This window comes from Equus przewalskii, chromosome 17, assembly GCF_037783145.1.
Source record: "Equus przewalskii isolate Varuska chromosome 17, EquPr2, whole genome shotgun sequence".
In the NCBI taxonomy this organism is placed as follows: Eukaryota; Metazoa; Chordata; class Mammalia; order Perissodactyla; family Equidae; genus Equus; species Equus przewalskii.
This window is the reverse complement of record NC_091847.1, coordinates 48,059,150-48,076,313: the sequence shown is the minus strand read 5'-3', so window position 1 is coordinate 48,076,313 and position 17,164 is coordinate 48,059,150. Positions and strand designations below refer to the sequence as shown.

The 17,164-nt window shown below is 39.7% G+C and overlaps 1 protein-coding gene across 9 annotated transcripts in view; it reads right to left on the bottom strand.

Annotated features, from left to right (window-relative positions):
* The window catches only part of NOSTRIN (nitric oxide synthase trafficking), a 65,790-nt gene that overhangs the window by 27,689 nt on the left and 20,937 nt on the right, over window positions 1-17,164 (bottom strand). For 3 of the 9 annotated variants that reach the window (XM_008544418.2, XM_008544427.2, XM_008544453.2), the window contains exons 3-6: window positions 7,311-7,394; window positions 4,364-4,426; window positions 4,081-4,162; window positions 1,613-1,675 (exon numbers count right to left, since the gene is read on the bottom strand). In XM_008544418.2, coding sequence (XP_008542640.1) covers window positions 1,613-1,675; window positions 4,081-4,162; window positions 4,364-4,426; window positions 7,311-7,394 — 292 coding nt within the window. Of the gene's footprint in view, window positions 1-1,612; window positions 1,676-4,080; window positions 4,163-4,363; window positions 4,481-7,310; window positions 7,395-17,164 lie in introns of all 9 variants that reach the window. The other 6 variants (XM_070581533.1, XM_070581534.1, XM_070581535.1 and 3 more) reach the window with 2 other exon arrangements.

The window sequence follows — 17,164 nt, the reverse complement described above, 5'->3', positions numbered from 1 at the left end:
TCCTTTGAGGCTTTTCATTTGTGTCTTTAAAACAGACTGAACTTCATTACTGACATGCCAAAATCCCTTGAATTGTAACTGGGGAGAAAATTATTATAGCTCGAGAATTTTGATATTCTCTAATTTCTCTGTCACTCTTCATAAAAAATAAAATCATTTTATTTAGAATTATTACTTAGTGGAAACTGGGAAATAATAAAAGATGATTTTTGTTCTTGAAAGCAATTTCAGTTGCTAAGCATGATTTCTCTCTTTTGGTCCATTACATTGAATTTTATGTGAAAGCTGAATATTTAGAGAATGGATTTTTAAAAACAAATCCTGTTTAAGAAAGCTCATAAAATCAAGAGCAAAACTAAGAACAAATGACTGGATACTGTTTCTGGGACTCTTTAATATTTATTATAAAGGTGATTCTGGATGGCATCTTTTTACCAGTACTGCTATTGTGGGTATAGAAATTTCTTTCTCTCAAACATTTCTTATTAATGTCCTGGTCTTATGGAGTCCTGGGTTTCAGCAGAAGCTTCAGAGGCAAGATTGAGGGCTGAGGTGGGGCTGCCTGTTTCTGAGGGCGTCTCTGGTTATTTGACTCTAGTGGCTGACTATTCGGGAAAGTTATCTTTGGGACTAACACTTTGGAGAAAAAAAGGCAAATGTCAACCTTTGGAGCACAAGTCCTCCCAAAAGGGATTATTGGATTTTCTTAGCATATTCTTTCTCCACTGGCTTCTAGACCTTTCCACTTGAAATGGATTCCTCCTAAACTATATTGTTCTAGAATAATCTTCTGTACATACAGGTTCTGTCTGTTATTCTCTCTGCTCAAGAACCTGTAATGATATGTTTTAGCTTCTCACACCAGATCATAATTTCTCTCCTAGGATTCATTCACTATTTCCTGCCCATATGTTGTCTAGCCAACTAAATTTTAAGTTACTTGAAAAGAAGAACCGTGTCTTAGTACAGAGTGGAGCACAAGAAGAGGCCCATACATACTTGTGGAATCAATATATACTTCCCTTTACATATTGCCACCCACCCCTCAGAGTGCTCCTCTCACCAGGGAGACAGAGATCACGAACGTCCCTCTGCAAATGACAAGACCAAACTCAGATAGTATTTGTCGCTTGCCCTGAGTTACAAATTATACAGAGAGGCAGTCAGTGTAGGATAATAGTGAAGAGCAATGATCCTGGAGCCCAAAGACTTGGAACAATTGTTGGTTTAACCATTAACCAGCTTTGTAGCCTTAGGCAAATCATTTACCTCTCTGTGTCTCAGTTTCCCCACCCATCTGTAAAACGGGACAATGCAAGGTCACATACCTCCTTGGGTTGTTGTGATGATTAAATATATAAGTATATAGCACCTGGCACACAATAAATGCTATGTAAGTGTTTGCTATAAATAATAATCATAAGTAGAGCTCTGCTCTTCTATTGGTTTAGTTGAAAGACATATCTGTCTAATAACTCAGGTGAGGAAGCATTTTTCTCTTTGTTCGCACTTAGAAATAGCAGCACTAAAGCACAGCATCATATTTGCGCAGAAGCAAAAAGCTTCCATCCTAAAATCTGAGTTTACACAGATGAGGTTTGTGTTTACTTGCCTTAATTTGTTGAGTCCAGTTGCTAAGGACAAGATTTGCTGTCTTTTCAACTTCGTTATCAAGCTATCGAAGACAAAAAGAAGAAAAAAAATTTTTTTGCTGTCTTCTTGTTGAGTCATGGTGCCGGCTTATTAATTCTGGCTTCATGACTATCACAATTCATAGGAATTTCAAAATCGTACAGTGGACATTTCTCGAGAAAAGTAGCCAAGCTATCTTTTCCCCATGTCAAGAATCTCTTGACAGGATTTAGCCTGAATGCATTTGGAACATATTTGTTTCTAATATGTAACTACGTAAAAACAACATAAATGTGTACAACCTGTGTGGAAGAGAATCTTGCATAATTTGGTATCATTTCCAGTCCCCGCATTTCCTCTTCAGCATCAATCCATGTGGACCAGACTTTAACACCACGAGAATCAGAAACAGTCCTAGCCGTGCTAATTTTACTAAGTGTCTCATTGCCCCTGAAGTGAATATTGCCTTAATTTCAAAGAGATTGAATTCTTAATCATAATTAACTTTATTTCCTGCTTTTAAGCAGCCAAAGGGACAGTAATAATAATGATAAAAATGGATGTAGGCAACCCTCTGAAGAGATCAGATGTAAGTTGCAGCAGAACCTTTTTTCCTAGACTACAGACCTTTTTTTCAGACCCACAGGTCAGCCATCCCCCAACCACTCTGAGATTTATCAACACCGCATTTTTAGTTTTCCAATTGATTAAATCTGGAATATACAGTTTATTGTAACAAACACAGTGAAAATAACTTTTGACTCTGTGTATGTGGCTGAAATGTGGAAGAAGCTTACTGTAAAAAAAAATTCTAACTTCTTATCTTTTGTGAGAGAGTGGGCTGCGGTGAGGGGGGAGGGTGGAGGTGGGGGGTATGCAGCAAGGAGGGTCAATGCTGCAAGGAAGATTACAAACTGGAAGAGCATTTTGGGAGAAGATAATAACATTAATTATCTAAAGCGCTGGGATAATGATCATAGCACTGTGCGTAATTTATGGTTAAGTACTAAGGAAATGCTGGTAATTATCATATTATTATGTGGTATGAAAAATATTTTGTGGTTAATGAAATATAGACCAGCGTTTGGTTTTTATTAAGTTGGTTTGCAAAGGGAGAAGATTAGGCTGCTTTCTAGTAATTACTGTAAATTTCCCCCATCACCCTAGCCTTAAGTAGAACAACCATTCTGGTAAAAACATATGTATGTCCACCCAAACATCAATTCCATTTCCTGACTCTGTTTAATGGGTTTGAATAAGAATTTTTTTGTATCATTTTTTCTCCATCAGTGCTTTTACAAATCCCCTCATCCTACTGACTTACTACTTTTAGGACCTGCTTTATCTGGCTGTGGTCACTTGAGACACCCCTTAGCCAAATGCCCCTTCCCTTCACAAGGACCACCTCTTGCTGCTTAGGAATTTCTTATGTGCACCTGGCCTTCAAATAGTGACCAGGACCCCACCCCTGTCGGAGCTAAGCAGCACTTGCTAAACACCCCTTGATGTTGCCTGCAAACACATGTTAAGGTGCTTCATGACTGTATGACACACAAATCAAAAGAAAAATGAGCACAATTGAAACTGCCCTGGAAGGAAAGGTACACAGAAAGACTAAAGGATATGCCATAAAGAGAACGAGGTGCCCCGAATGAACTGTTTTGGTTTTTTTTCAATTTTAAGGCTACTTGAGGATTACTCCTATTATTGCCTTTACATAATCCTAAACTGATAAGCATAGAAAAGCTTTCTTTTAAAAATTGTGTTTACAAGGGGGCTGGCCCCGTGGCCGAGTGGTTAAGTTCATGCGCTCTGCTGCAGGCGGCCCAGTGTTTCGTTGGTTCGAATCCTGGGCATGGACATGGCACTGCTCATCAAACCACGCTGAGGCAGCGTCCCACATGCCACAACTAGAAGGACCCACAACGAAGAATATACAACTACGCACTGGGGGGCTTTGAGGAGAAAAAGGAAAAAATAAAATCTAAAAAAAAAAAAAAAAAAATTGTGTTTACAAGAAGAATATCTATTCACTGAAATACAATGGGAATACAAAAAATGAAATTAAAATAACCTCTAATTCCACTATGTAGAGATAACTCATTAACATTCTGGAGAGGTTGTTTCAAGTTTCTCTATGTGTATATACACATATTTGTTTTATAAAATTGAGATCATCATGTTAGATTTTCTCATCCTGCTTTTTCATTTAAGTATTCCATTGTTTGAGCTTATCATAATTTATGTTTGGATGATGAAGAAGTTTCCAGTTTTTCACTCTTATAAACAACGCTTTAACAAACATCCTTGTATATAAACCTTTGGGTTTGTGTTTGTTTTTATGATAAATTCCTGCAACCTAGCATTCCTTTTGGATCTCCTTTTACTTCTTGGGCTAAAGACAGAAATCTTGCTCAAACAGGGGAGAAAAGAAAGGTTTTGACTCACTGATTTTCTCTTCTTCTCATGTACACTCAGGACTTGATGAGTTGGTTTTATTGCTTCCAACTCAATTGCTTTGCCAAGTTTTCTGGAAATAGAACATAAAAGACACACAGGCATAGAATTAGGATTTATATCTACTTTCCAAATTATTTTCTGGGGAAATAAAATGATGTGTAATGGCATATCTACTCAGTGCAAGTTTGAAGTGGAGTATCTGTGGCACATCCACTTTAAGTATTTACGACTCCCTGTGGGATTGGAGCAAGGCTGAGGTGGGAGCACTCACTGATGCAGGTCCGCTGCAGATTTCATGCCCTCCGAGACCCAGGCCCAGGCACTGACGAGACAGCTGGAGGCAAAAACAGGGGGGGCACAAAGGTCGGTGTCATTTTCCCGGTACAGTCTGAGAAATAAACCAGCACATCTGATTCATGCACTCAGCAATTGCACTCAAATCTCTAAGCTTATTTCAATTTCTCCGTGGGATCAAATCCTGCCAACATATTTATTTGCACTATAGTCATTACGTACACTGCTTTTTTTTTCCGGTCATTTTTCATTTCAATATTCATTTTCCATTTCATGTCTGTAGAAAATAGGAGAAATAGAGTAGCCAAGCATGAGAAGGTATTTAGAAAAGGCAGGAGATAGCATGCTAGAAGTAGAAGGCCCTTAAAAACAATCGTTTCAGGCTCCTCTTCTCACAGATCAATAAACCAAGGCTCAGAGAACCAATGTGAGGCAGGACTCGTGGCCTGCACACTGCTCTTGAGGTTGGGGTCTAGCTCCTGTTCTCTGCTGGCTGTTAGGACAACAGTATCTCAGTTTAACAAAAGGATAGCCCTGCCGTGTCCCTAGCAGCACAGAGGGAGGATTAGGAAGTGTGAGGCTATTTTCTCCCACAAAAGGGGCATAGCTCACAGTAGCCCAAATAGTTGGCCTTAGAACAATAAGCTCAGTTACATCAGGAAACCTCAGGGACAGAGGCCTCTGGAGACTTTGATGGAGGGGAGGGGACAGACTGGTGCCCCTACTGAAATCAGGACAGTACTGAGGTTTTGTCTCTAAGTGATTTAGATTGCACCCTGCAGTCAGAGAATGGGAGAAGTAGACCGAAGGGTGCCAGCTTTTCCGTATATCCAAAGCCAGGCACCAAACCAGGCACAAGAGAGTACCTACTGTATGCTTCCAATTATAGGAAATTCCAGAACAGACAAAACTAATTCATGTTGAAAGGAAGCAGCTCAGTGGTTGCTTGGGCCTGGGTGGGGGAGGGGTTGCAAACAGGCATGAGGAATCTTTTGGTGTGATGAAAATATCTATGTTTTGGTTTTGGTGGCAGCTACATCATGTATACACATGTCAAAATCAAACAAATCATATGCTTAAAATGAGTGCTTATTATTGCTTGTAAATTAAACCTCAAAAGAGCTGATTTTTTAAAAACGGAACTCAGGCACACTCTTGGGAAAGAATCTGACATTTGCCCCTCGGAGGAGCTGGGCAACAGAGCAGGAAGTTGGGGGCATTGGCCTCAGAGGGATCTGTGTCTGACTCCACATGCTCCTTTTTGCATCCTGCGTGACCTTGGAAGGATCACTTGATTTCTCTGATCCTTGCTTAATTGGTCTCTTAAAATAGAAATAATTCAGGTTATCTATACCAGTACCAGATTTTGGTACAGATAAAAGTTTGATCAATGTTTATTATTAAATATTGTTGTACTAATCCTGGTTAACCAAACATTCTGGACATGCCAACTTTTTGGGAGTACCGTGCTGGTGTTAGGGTTGCAACACATTAAGACATGCCCCTACACCCCTACACCTTTCATTCCATAGGAGGTTAATTAGAATCAAAATCCTAATGAACACTTATGGAGCTTTCACTCTTTGCCAAGTACTAAACATGCTTCTTGTATTATCTCATTTAATCTTCACTGCAATTATATGAGATAGGCTTTACTGTCATTTTAAATACACACTGAGAGGTAAAGTGAATTGCCCTAATTCACCGAGCCGATGAATGGTGGAGCTGGACCTTAAACCTGGCCAGTCTAAATAACATCTATCTACACTCCACCATTGTGTTCTGCTGGCTCTTTTGTGATCTGTAGTCTAAAATACTATCCTAAAAATCAAGCTCAAATTCAGAGCAATTTCAGAGCCATTATTTGCTGTTACAGATGATGCTTGAGGAGGAGTAGGAATCTGAGCTCCAGAGGCTTCATTTTTTTCTTTCCCTCTCTCTTTCACCATCAAAAGACACCTTTGCAATGGCACTGCCATTTTATGGTGATATCTACAAGCATTAGTCAAGAATCTTCATAGCAAATTATCACTAATGGACCACTGTTAGAATACCAATACTTTTCTTCTCTCCTCCCAAAGAAGGAATTAATTTCATCCTTAATCCTGCAATGTGTTGAGGAAAATGTGAACCAATATTTTTTTCAGCACCCAATGTGTTAATCTCTTTAAGTACCTTATCTCATTTAACATGCACCCCCTACATATGCACACACAATGGAGCATGTATCCTCACTCTATCTAACAGAGGAGGAAATCAGGGCACAAACAGGCCAGGTTACTTGTCAAAGGTCATAGAGTTGAGATAAAGTGGGATTCACATTTCCTGACTCCAAGACCTTCCAATGTAATAACACTGCTTGCCAAGTTAAATATCATCACCAAGGCCTATTATGACTGTGGCCTTGGGAATCACAAGGCACAGGATGCATTCAGCTCTGCAACTTGTTATCTGTGTGATTGGGGCAAGTTTCTTAAACTCTCCAAGCCTCAAGTCGTTTTCTGTAAATAGGGACAATAATCAGATTTTTCAAGGGCGTTTGTGAGGATTAAATGAAAATATCTACGAAAGCATTTAACACAGTGCCTCTCACACAGTATGCACCCAAGAACTGGAAGCCATGCTTGACATTATGTGCCTGCCACATTTAGAAAAGGAAGCTGGAATTGACCATATGTTACTTTTTATTTTTTTGTTGTTTGGTGAGGAACTTGGCCCTGAGCCAACATCTGTTCCAGTCTTCCTCCATTTTCCGTGTGGGATGCCGCTGCAGCATGGCTTGACGAGCAGTGTGTAGGCCCACGCCCAGGATCTGAACCTGCAAACTCTGCGCCCCTGAAGTGGAGGCTGCAAACTTAACCACTACGCCACTGGGCCAGCCCCACTTTTTGCTATTTTTAAGAGTGACTTTTCCATATACGTACTTTTTCTTTGTGCTCTGTAATGCTTTGCTCAGCTTGTTCGCCAGTTTCTGAAGTCCTTTGGCATAGGTAATTTCCAAGTTTGCCCTGTTCGGAAAGGGATAGTTCTTAGATAGGGTGCACTGGCCAGAAATCAGGCAAAAGAACACACACACACGCACACACGAAGGAGGAATCGTGCTGGCAATGCAATGCCTACGTAAAGAAGAGATGATTTATTTACTGTAAGGATCCTCTTGTTCTTAGGTGTAATCCTTAAGGATATCCAAGAGGATCCTACAAAGGGAGAGAGTTTTTTATTGAACTCTCTTGTATGCCAGTATTATGGGCTCAGTTGTGTCCTCCTCCAAAAGATGTTGAAGTCCTAACTAATAGTGCATGTGAATGTGGCCTTGTTTGGAAATAGGGTCCTTGCAGATGATCAAGGTAAGATGACATCATTAGGTTGAGCCCAAACCCAATATAGTCATGCCCTTATGAAAAGGGGAAATTTGGAGACAAAAGCAAACACACACACAGAGAGAATGCCATATGAAGAGGAAGGCAGAATTGGGGGTGATGCATCTACAAGACAAGGAATGTCAAAGATTGCCAGCAAATGACCAGAAGCTTGGAGAGAGGTGTGGAACAGCTTCTCCCTCACAGCCCTCAGAGGGAACCAGCCTGGCCAACACCTCTCAGACTTCCAGAACTGTGAGACAAGAAATTTCTGTTACTTAAGTGACCCAGTCTGTGACACCTTGTTATGGCAGTCCTAGCAAATTAATCTAACTAGTAAAGAATAGACAACATTCCTACTTATCCTGGTATCAGATTACCTCTACGTTATAAGAGCCAGAAATAAAATGATAAATTATATGGAATTAACTAAACAATAGCTTTCTAATGGGAAGTTACAGCAGTGACCTACACCAGATTTAGAAATGAAGTTCTCTTACTTTCTATATAGGACAAGACTCAGTAGGGTGTCTGGGCATGCCCTCCAAAAGAAAACTTGGTTCTTTTGGATAGAGAATCACTCTCATCTTAAATTGATTTTACCATGTCATTCTTATAGGCTCATGTGTAGCTGAAATGAAGACATATTCTTATTCATCTTCTCATTTTTCAATGAAGATAATGAAAATGTAGGAAATTAAGCTCAATTTATATTACGTTTTCCTTCTTAATATGGAGCAGAGAGTCTTTGTTGCATATTTTTTGTCTTTTCATTCTACTTTCATTATAAAACATCTCTAGAATTATTTATGACTTCATTTCATTTGGGAAAGAATCCCAGAACTCTCCAGTAACTAATTTAATATTCACATGTTTTCACATAAACTCAGTGTTATAGACCAAACAAAGAAAGACAGTTCTCATTTATGAGATGGAATCTGGAGCTCATGGGCTATTGATCTATGGCTAAATTTCCATTCATTTTTCCCTGTTATTACATCTGTGCTCCACGTTATTTTTACTACTTTTTGAAAGAAAGAAGATCATTGTAGGATGCTTGTTAAGGCCTAGGTGCAGAAAACACCCATTTGGTATCAGACCTTGCCAAAGTATAAGGAAAGGTTAAGGCAAGTATTTTAAAATAATGAGGCTTGAGATCTCATCAAGATGGTGGCATAAGCAGACTCTGAACTCATCTCCTCCCATGAACACAATCAGTTCAGTTTTTTGGAAAAATTACCCTTAATAGAAAACTGAAAACTGGACAAAAAGAACCCCCACAACAAGGGACAGTCCTGAGTAAGGCAGAAGAAGCAGAAATTCCTTCTGGAGAGGAAATAAGCCATCTTAAGGAGCAGCAGAGTCTCTCAGCCAGCCAGGTGGAAGCCACCTTAAGGTACCCAGCCCTCCGTGTAGGATTGAGGTTTGGAGCGAGGGCCAATACTGCCATAAGCATCCTTCAGACTCAGCACAAATGAGAGGAGGGTCTTACTATCTGGTTTTTCTAGCTATTAACTGTAGCAGGGATACCCCAAGAAAAGCTATTGGCTGAAAGCCAAAGAGACCTGGGTCTTAAGGGCCCACACACAAACTCACTCATCTCAGCAACCTAAAATCACCAGAGAGAAGTCTGACAGTCCTTTGGTGAAAAGAGATGTACCTGGTGAGCTCTGGGTGCATCTCTGTGAGAGGAGAGACCTCTCCAGAGACTGAGACATTGGTGGTGGCTATTGTGACCTAGTCCAGGCATGCTGACACAGACCCCAGTAGACACCATTGAAATTCTTCCCCTGGCCTGTTAGCCCATGGGTCTGCCACACCCACTAGAGTGCAGATTTAATCCAGTTCAGCCAGGGCAAGCAGCCCACCCTAGGGACTGGCCCCACCCAAGAGCAAACCCTCAGGCTACTTGTCAGCCTGTTTTGACTGGATGTCTTGATCCTCTACAGGCAGGTGAGTGTGCCTACCTCTGTGGAGCAGGGCCTGTTTGAGGACAAGGTGAACTGTAGGGGGCATTGGTGGAGAGGTGGGGGCCTCTGCAGTGGGGGATCAGAGTACACTCCAGGGGGTTGGGAAGTGTGCATGGACCAGGACTGTGTTGATGGTGTGTGTGGTCCTGTGGGGGGTGAAGCTTATCAGCAGCAGAAGACCTGTGCTTCACAAATAGGCATGAAAAGGATCAGCCCCACCTTCCAAAACCTGAAACAATTGAGTGTTCCCTTGCTTTGTGCCAGCCTCACTCAGCTGTACTCCTAAGAGAACTGACAACAGCCTTGTAGGCCTGAGGCCTATACCAACTGTAGGCCCCTGAGCCTAGCAACCAGCTACACTGAATATCTACCCAATTAACAGGAAAACTGCAACAGGAGTGTGCTGTTAGACCTTGTAGCCAACGGTGCTGAGGCTTCCCATACCGGATTTACAAACAGCTGGCCAGGGAAGGAAAGACTAGACTCCCTGGGTACCTGCATTAAGACCAACCCTGCCACAACAGAAGGACACAAGTAGCCCACAAAGGGGTCACTCCTTGATCATTTGGACTGGTCATGAGAGGGAAGCACACTGCTGGGTCTGAAAAGGCATCTCTTATATAAGGCCACTTCTCCAAGATCAGGAGGGCCGACTCACCTAATACAGTAATATAAGCACAGAGAAAGAGGCATAATGAGGAGACAAAAGAATACATTCCAAGCAAGGGAACAGGACAAAACCCCAGAAAAAGGACTAAATGAAACAGAAATAAGTGACCTACCCAACAAAGAGTTCAAACAAAAACTCATAAGGATGCTCACAGATATTGGGATAAGACTAGATCAACACAGTGAGCTCATCAAGAAAGAACTGGAAAATATAAAAAAGAACCAATCAGAAATGAAGAATACAATACTGGAAATGAAAAATTGACTAGAGGGACTCAGTAGTGGAGCAGAGGATACAGAAGAATGGATCGGTGAGCTAGACAAAAGACTAGAGGAAATCACCCAAGCTGAACAGAAAAAAGAAAAAGAATTAGACAGAATGAGAACAGTCTAAGGGAACTCTGGGACAATATCAAGTACACTAACACTTGTATTATAGGAGTCCCAGAAGGAAAAGAGAGAGACAAAGGGGAAAAAAATTTATTTGACGAAATAATAGCTGAAAATTTTCCTAACCTAAGGAAGAAACAGACATCCAAGTACAGGAAGCACAGAGAGCTCCAAACAAAGTAAACCCAAAGCCCACACCAAGACACATTATAATTAAAATGTCCAAAATTAAAGATAAAGAGAGAATCCTAAAAGCAGTAAGAGAAAGGCAACAAGTGACATACAAAGGAAAGCCCATAAGGCTATCAGCGGACATCTCAGCTAAAACTGTACGGGCAAGAAGAGAATGGCATGACATATTTAAAATACTAAAAGGAAAAAACCTACAGCCAAGAATACTTTATCCATCAAGGTTGTCATTCAGAATGGAAAGAGAGATAAAGAGCTTCCCAGACAAGCAAAAATTAAAGGAGTTTATCATCAAGAAACCAGTTCTACAAGAAATGCTGAAAGGACTTATTTAAGTGGGAAAGTGATGACCACAAATAAAGATAAAAAGTTATCCAAAAAAACCAGGCAGTAAAATCACTGGTAAAGGTAAAAACATAGTAATGGTAGCAGATCAACCACCTGTGAAGATAATATGAAGATTAAAAGACAAAAGTACTAAAATTACCTATTTCAAAGATAAAAGGATAATGGATAGACACACACAAAACAAGAGATTAGATGTGATTTCAAAAACATAAAATGTAGGAGAAGGGGAGTGAAAAAGTAGAGCTGTTAAAAAGAGGTCAAGCTAAAGAGCCTATCAACTCAATATAGACTGTTATATACATAGAATATTATAAAGGATCCTCATAGTAATCACAAATCAGAAACCTATAATAAGTAAGCAAATAAGTAAGACAAAAGCATATTACTAAAGAAAGCCGTCAAACCACAAGGGAAGAGACCAAGAGAAAAAGAAAGGAACAGAGAAGAACTATTAAAACACCCAGAAAAAAAGTAACAAAATGGCAATAAATACATATTTATCAATAGCTACTTTAAATATCAATGGACTAAATGTTCCAATCAAAAGGCATAGGGTGGCCAATTGGATAAAAAACCAAGACCCATATATATGTGCTGCATACAAGAGACACACTTCAGACCTAAAGACACTCACAAACTGAAAGTGAAAGGATGGAAAGATATTCCATGCGAATGGCAAAGAAAAGAAATCAGGCATAGCAATACTTAGACAAAATAGACTTTAAAACAAAAACTGTAACAAGAGACAAAGAAGGGCACTACAGAATGATACACGGAACAATCCAACAAGAAGATATAACACTTGTAAATATCTATGCACCCAACATAGGAGCACCTGAATATATAAAACAATTATTAACAGACATAAAAGGAGAAATAGACAGTAACACAATAATAGTAGGGGACTTTAACATCCCATTTACACCATTGGATAGATAATTGGAAGAGAAGATCAATAAGGAAACACTGGCCTTAAATGGCACATTTGACCAGATGGACTTAGTGGATATATATAGAACATTCCATCCAAAAAACACAGAATACACGTTCTTTCCAAATGCACATGGAATATTTTCCAGGATTGATCACATATTAGGCCACAAAACAAGTCTCAATAAATTTAAGAAGATCAAAATAATACCAGGCATCTTTTCTGACCACAAAGGTATGAAACTAGAAATCAACTACAGGAAGAAAACCAGAAAAGTCACAAAAATGTGGAGATTAAACAAAATGCTACTGAACAACAATTGGGTCAATGAAAAAATCACAGGAGAAATAAAAAAATTCCTGGAGACAAATGAAAATGAAAATATGACATGCCAAAATCTATGGGATAAGAGCAGTTCTAACAGAGAAGTTTATAGCAATTCAGGCCTACCTCAACAAAGAAGAAAAATCCCAAATAAACAATCCAAAAGAGCATCTAAGGGTACGGGAAAAAGAAGAACAAACAAAGCCCAAAATCAGCAGAAGGAAGGAAACAACAAAAATCAAAGCTAAAATAAGCAAAATAAAGACTAAATAACAATAGAAAAAAATAAATGAAACCAAGAGCTGGTTCTTTGAAAAGATACACAAAATTGACAAACCCTTAGCTAGACTCATCAAGAAAAAAAGAGAGAAGGCTCGAATAAATAAAATCACAAATGAAAGAGGAGAAATTACAATGGACACCTCAGAAATACAAAAGATAAAGAGAATACTATGAAAAGCTATATGTCAACAAATTGGATAATCTAGAAGAAATGGATAAATTCTTAGAAACATACAACCTTCCAAAACTGGACAAAGAAGAAGTAGAGAATTTGAATAGACCAATCACCAGTAAGGAGATAGAAACAGCAGTCAAAAACCTCCCAAAAAATAGAAGTCCAGGACCAGATGGCTTCGCTGGTGAATTCTACCAAACATTCAAAGAAGACTTAATACCTATTCTCAAACTCTGCCAAAAATTGAAGAGGAGGGGAGGCTTCCTAACTCCTTCTACGAAGCCAACATTATCCTGATGCCAAAACCAGATAAGGACAACACAAAAAAAGAAAATTACAGGCCAATATCACTGATGAACATCAATGCAAAAATCCTCAACAAAATACTAGTAAGTTGAATACAATACATTAAAAAGATCATACATCGTGATCAAGTGCGTTTCACTCCAGGGATGCAGGGATGGTTCAACACCTGCAAATCTATCAACGTGATACACCACATTAACAAAATGAAGAATAAAAATCACTTGATCATCTCAATAGATGCAGAGAAAGCATTTGACAAGATACAGCATCCATTTATGATAAAAACTCTAAATAAAATGGGTATAGAAGGAAAATACCTTAACATAGTAAAGGCCATATATGACAAACCCACAGCAAATATCATTTTCAACGGAGAAAAACTGAAAGTGATCCCTCTAAGAACAGGAATGAGACAAGGATGCCCACTGTCACCACTGTTATTTAACATATTATTGGAAGTCCTAGCCAGAGCAATCAGGCAAGAAAAAGAAATAAAAGGGATCTATGTTGGAAAAGAAGTGAAGCTGTCACTCTTTGCAGATGACATGACTTTATATATAGAAAACCCTATAGAATCCACTAAAAAAAGTTTAGAAACAGTAAATGAATACAATCAAGTCACGGGATACAAACTCAACATACAAGGGCCAGCCCAGTGACGCAGCGGTTAAGTGCGCACGTTCCACTTTGGGGGCACCGGGGCCCTCTGGTTCAGGTCCTGGGTGTGGACATGGCACCACTTGGCAAGCCATGCTGTGGTAGGCGTCCCACATAGAAAGTAGAGGAAGAGGGCATGGATGTTAGCTCAGGGCCAGTCCTCCTCAGCAAAATTGGAGGATTGGTGGCAGATGTTAGCTCAGGGCTAATCTTCCTCGAAATAAAAAAGAAAAGAAAATCAACATACAAAAATCGGTTGCATTTCTGTATACTAACAACGAAGCAGCAGAAAGAGAAATTAAGAATACAATCCCATTTACAATGGCAACAAAAAGAATAAAATACCTAGGAACAAACTTAACCAAAGAGGTGAAAGATCTATACACCGAAAACTATAAAATGTTGTTGAAAAAAATTGAAGAAAACACAAAGAAATGGAAAGATATTCTGTGCTCTTGGATTGGAGGAATTAACATAGTTAAAATGTCCATACTTCCTAAAGCAATCTATAGATTCAATGCAATCCCTATCAAAGTTCCAACAACATTTTTCGCAGAAATAGAACAAAGAATCTTAAAATTTATATGGAACAAGGAAAGACCCTGAAAGGCCAAAGGATTCCTGAGAAAAAAGAACAAAGCTGGAGGTATCACATTCCCTGATTTCAAAGTATACTACAAAGCCATAGTAACAAAAACAGCATGGTATTGGCACAAAAACAGACACACAGATCAATGGAACAGAATCCAGGGCCCAGAAATAAATCCACACATTTATGGACAGCTAATATTCGACACGGGAGCCAAGAGCATACAATGGAGAAAGGAGAGTCTCTTCAATAAACGGTGTTGGGAAAACTTGACAGCCACATGCAAAAGAATGAAAGTAGACCATTTCCTTACATCATGCACAAAAAGCAACTCAAAATGGATTAAAGACTTGAATGTAAGACCCGAAACCATGAAACTTCTAGAAGAAAACATAGGCAGTACGCTCTTTGACATCGGTCTTAGCAGCATATTTTCAAGTCCCATGTCTGACCGGGCAAGGGAAACAAAAGAAAAAAATGAACAAATGAGACTACATCAAACTAAACCACTTCTGCACAGCAAAGGAAACCATCAACAAAACGAAAAGTCAACCTAACAATTGGGAGAAGATGTTTGCAAACCATTTATCAGATAAGGGGTTAATATCCAAAATATACAAAGAACTCATACAGCTCAACAACAAAAAACCAACAACCCAATTAAAAAGTGGGCAAAAGATCTGAACAGGGATTTCTCCAGAGAAGGTATATGGATGGTCAACAGGCATATGAAAAGATGCTCAATATCATTAGCTGTCAGGGAAATGTAAATCAAAACTGCAATGAGGTATCACCTCACTCTGGTCAGATTGGCTATAATTAACAAGACAGGAAACACGTGTTGGAGAGGATGTGGAGAGAAGGCAACCCTCGTATACTGCTGATGGGAGTGCAAACTGGTGCAGCCACTATGGAAAGTAGTATGGAGTATCCTCAGAAAATTAAGAATAGATCTACCATATGATCCAGCTATCCCCCTAGTGGGTATTTATCCAGAGAACTCGAAAACGCACATTCATAAAGCTACTTGCACTCCAATGTTCATTGCAGCATTATTCACAAGAGCAAAGACTTGGAAGCAACCTAGTTGCCCATCAAGGGACGAATGCATAAAGAAGATGTGGTATATAGACACAATGGAATACTAGCCAGCCGTAAGAAATGATGAAATCTAGCCATTTGTGACAACACGGATGAAACTTGAGGGTATTATGCTGAGTGAAATAAGTCAGAGGGAGAAAGTAAAATACCGTATGATCTCACTCCTAAGTAGAAGATAAAAACAAGGACAAACAAACACATAGCAACAGAGAATGGATTGGTGGTTACCATAGGGGAAGGGGAGAGGGGAGAGGGCAAAGGGCAGGATTTGGCTCACATGTGATGTGATGGACTATAATTGGTGTTTGGATGGTGAACACGATGTAATCTACACAGAATTTGAAATATACTGCAATGTACATCTGAAAGCTATATAATGTCATAATACAATTACTGCAATAAAAAAATTTAAAAAAATAATAAAACTTCTAGAAGAAAGTCTGAAAAAAAAAATAATGAGACTCGTAAATAAGTATCTCATTGCATTTAAAAATGGGTTTCTGGGGCTGGCCTTCCAGCCGAGTGGTTGAGTTCATGCCCTCCACTTCGGCAGCCCGGGATTTCACCAGCTGGAATCCTGGGTGAGGACATGGCACAGCTCATCAAGCCATGCTGAGGCAGCATCCCACATGCCACAACTAGAAGGATCCACAACTACATACCGGGGGGCTTTGGGAGAAAAAGGAAAAATAAAATCTTTTTAAAAAAATGGATTTCTTTGTTCTAAAAACATGTTCTGATTGATGGAGAGAGAAAGTGCTGGTCAGCAGCAAGCTGGGACAGACCATTGCCATTGATTAACATGGATGCTCTAGAATCCCAGGAGACCTCGGCCATTCATTGGGGTGGATTTAGGCAATATTAAGAGGAAGTAGTCAGAGCTACTTCAAGGGGTTTTATGATGACTAAAATGTAGTAGTGACCCAAGCCAAGTAGGGCCTCCAAGACTGAAACGATTGCTATTGATCTGCATGATCTGACCCTTGGCTCCCTCTCTGATTTCCCCTCCCAGCAATCATCCCCCTGTTCACTATACTCCTCCTTAGTGGCCAAATGTCATCCTGCCTCAGGGCCTTTGCACTTGCTGCAACTTCATCCAGGTAGTCCTTCTGCTACATAACCACATGGCATTCTCCTTCATGTCAATCCCGACAAGTCTTGTTCAAACATCACCACTTCAGAGGCTATCCCATCTAAAACAGCATCCTTGTCACTCTCCCCTCACACTTTATGTCCTAGCATTTATCACTATCTTATATCACATAAATTTTTAGTGTGCTTCTATGAACACCCCTAGAATGAAGGCTCCAGGAGAGTTGAGAATTGGTTTTGCTCACGGCTATGTTTCTAGGCATAGAACAGGGAGTGGCATGTAATAGGCACTTGGTGTGTATGTCTTGAATGAACAAATGAATGCATGGACTTCCCATCAGATCTTGGTTAGAAGTTTTAAGTGGTCTCCTCTACAAGTCTGTTCTTGCTTCACGA